The 2,594-nt window shown below is 54.9% G+C and overlaps 3 protein-coding genes across 3 annotated transcripts; all 3 read left to right on the top strand.

Annotated features, from left to right (window-relative positions):
- Positions 1-216: 216 nt before the first annotated feature.
- POSPLADRAFT_1099744 (hypothetical protein) lies at positions 217-705 on the top strand (the record flags this gene model as incomplete). Its single annotated transcript, XM_024483188.1, has 1 exon — positions 217-705. A coding segment is annotated over one exon (489 nt), but the record flags the coding sequence as incomplete, so codon positions are not given.
- Positions 706-927: 222 nt separating this feature from the next.
- Positions 928-1,677, top strand: POSPLADRAFT_1084323 (hypothetical protein; the record flags this gene model as incomplete). The annotated part of the gene is made up of 1 exon (XM_024483026.1): positions 928-1,677. A coding segment is annotated over one exon (750 nt), but the record flags the coding sequence as incomplete, so codon positions are not given.
- A 461-nt stretch (positions 1,678-2,138) lies between these two features.
- Positions 2,139-2,459, top strand: POSPLADRAFT_1089440 (hypothetical protein; the record flags this gene model as incomplete). Its single annotated transcript, XM_024483072.1, has 1 exon — positions 2,139-2,459. A coding segment is annotated over one exon (321 nt), but the record flags the coding sequence as incomplete, so codon positions are not given.
- Positions 2,460-2,594: the final 135 nt, after the last annotated feature.

Genomic DNA, 2,594 nt, shown 5'->3' with positions numbered 1-2,594 from the left:
GGTGGCTCCTTCTTGCTTTAGACTACCATCTCCGGCAACTTTCCCACGGTCTGCACCCATAGGAGCGGGAAAAGCAGACGTGCGGCTCGTATATCAACTAGTACTAGAGTCTACACTACTTCAACGACAGAAGTAATATTATCTATGGCATCAACTAGCGGCAAGCCACCGCCAGGAGGCCCGCAAACGCGACGCACGACGCGAAACAGCACCCCAATGACGGGCAACAGCGATGCTGCGTACAGTACGGCTATTGAAAAAGTCGACAGTGTTGAGAGGGCTATTGAGCTTCTTGAGTCCAAGGAACTAATTCCGGGTGGGCAATCAATGAGCCTGCTAATAATACGAGACGGCCTATTGCACCTCGCTCGCGCGGCTGCTCCCGCTGCGACCACTGTGGAATGCCTTGTCGCATTCTCTCGAATTGCTGACGCTGTCGACATGGAACTGATCACCTCGGAAGTGGCAAATCAAGTATGCCACAAGACCATGGCGGCCTATAACATACTTGATGATGGAATTGACAAACTAGAGCAAACTCGAATCGAGCTGGAAGGATGTGTGAACCGGGCGAAGGAGCAGGTGCGTGACCTTGAACAGTATCGAAAGAATATTAGGGGGGAGATAGAGAAGGGCGTGGAAGCGCTCGCAGAAGCCTCGCGGCAAGCTCAGAAAGAGATACAACTGAGCGCACAACCCGGAGCGGGTGCGACGTGTTCCTCGTCCGGAGGACCAGGGGGCATGACAGCAGCTGATAGGGAACTACTCACCTATGCTGCAGCAGCCCGGCGCAATGTTCCAGCCGCACACACACGTGTAGTGGCAAGAGGTGATGCACGACAACGTCAGGTACTCATTGACCGTGATCCCCAGGCTACCGGAGAAGGGAGCCAAGCTCTCAGTGAACGTGAACTAATCATGAAGGCGAGCATTGCCATGGAACAGATGGGTGAGGAAAGTGCCAAGGCCCCAGCGGGCGGTGTCACCTTCCGAAGCGCGCGACGACTGAAGAATGGGGGTGTCATATTCGAAATGAACTCCATTGAAGCTGCGACTTGGCTCCGTGAACCGGACGTCATGCCCCGATTCCTCTCCTTTTACGATGGCGGGAACAGTGTTGCTAAAAGCAACAAGTATCCGATCATCATTGAATTCGTCTCTACTGATTTCGACCCCACTAGCGAGCACGAGGTACGAAAAATTGAAACTGACGCCGCGCTTCCAACACACGCCATTCAAGCCACGCGTTGGCTCAAGCCCATCAACCGACGACGTCCCTTCCAAGCTGTCGCGCACTTATTCATGTCGTTTGGCTCTCCCGACGACGCCAACATGGTCATACGAGATGGACTGATCGTCGAAGGTAAACGGGTCTACGCCCGCAAATTACTCCCTGAACCGAGGCGCTGCCTGCGATGCCATATGATAGGATCGAACCACCTCGCAGCTGAATGCCCGAACGAGCGAGACACTTGTGGAACATGCGGTAAAGAGCACCGCACAGCCGACTGCATGGTGCAATCCCGTGAAGACCGGTTCTGCGTAAATTGCGAGATGGCGGGACATGGTGCATGGGACCGTGCGTGCCCCACCTTCCGAGCGAAGTATGCCAACTTTGCTCGGAACCGACCGGAGGATGAGTACCGCTATTACCCTACCTCTGATCCTCGCACCTGGGAACCCAGTGCTGACATAAAGCCGCATGAGTCTGAACAGGTGTACACGCCAACTACCGACCCCGAACGTCCTCCCGAGTCTGCTACAATGAACAGCCAACCACATCCCTCGACGGCCTCACGAAACAACCCGCAACTACACCCGGACATTCCACCTTCGACTCGCCCATCACAGAGAGCGCGTGCTGCGGCAGCTGCAGCGGAGACCGGCCGAACACGTCAAACTACCCTTGATCACTACTCCACGGCCGACAGCCGGCCGCGCGACAATGGCTGGGGTGACCGCAGCCGTCGACGATCTCCCATGCGTCGGAATGATACTGACAGTGTGCCCCACACCTCCTCATTGACCTAATGCCTGGCGACCGTTTTGCCCTCCCTGATGTGCCGTCCGCAGAAGGCAGGCTTCGTGTTTGGCAGCAAAACTTAAACACATCCCCAATAGCGCAGCTCGACCTGCTCAATAACCTACACCCGACAACAATCGATATTCTAGCTCTTCAAGAACCCTACATCGACCACCTTCGAAACACCCGCGCCGGCCGCTACTGGACAGTAGTCTACCCGCCCGGTCACAAAGACGGAGACAAGCCCGCGCGATCAATTCTCCTGGTAAATAATCAGACTATGTCTTCCAACACCTGGGAGCCTATACCTGTTTTGTCTAACGATCTAACTGCTATCCGCGTCACCACTGACACTGACACCCTGTATATGTACAACATATACAATGACCAGAAACACTCTGACACCCTGCATCTACTTGCAACGGAGACCAAGAAGCACATGAAGAGCAATAGAAATCGGGGAAGGACCCACGTTATATGGCTCGGCGACTTCAACCGTCACTCGCCGGTCTGGGACGAGCCTCGGAATTCCCACCTATTCACGGCATCTAATCTCTCTTCCGCAGAACTC

This window comes from Postia placenta, assembly GCF_002117355.1.
Source record: "Postia placenta MAD-698-R-SB12 unplaced genomic scaffold POSPLAscaffold_281, whole genome shotgun sequence".
Classification (NCBI taxonomy): domain Eukaryota; kingdom Fungi; phylum Basidiomycota; class Agaricomycetes; order Polyporales; family Adustoporiaceae; genus Rhodonia; species Rhodonia placenta.
Note: the sequence above shows the minus strand (reverse complement) of the source record. Positions and strands in the feature narration are given on the sequence as shown.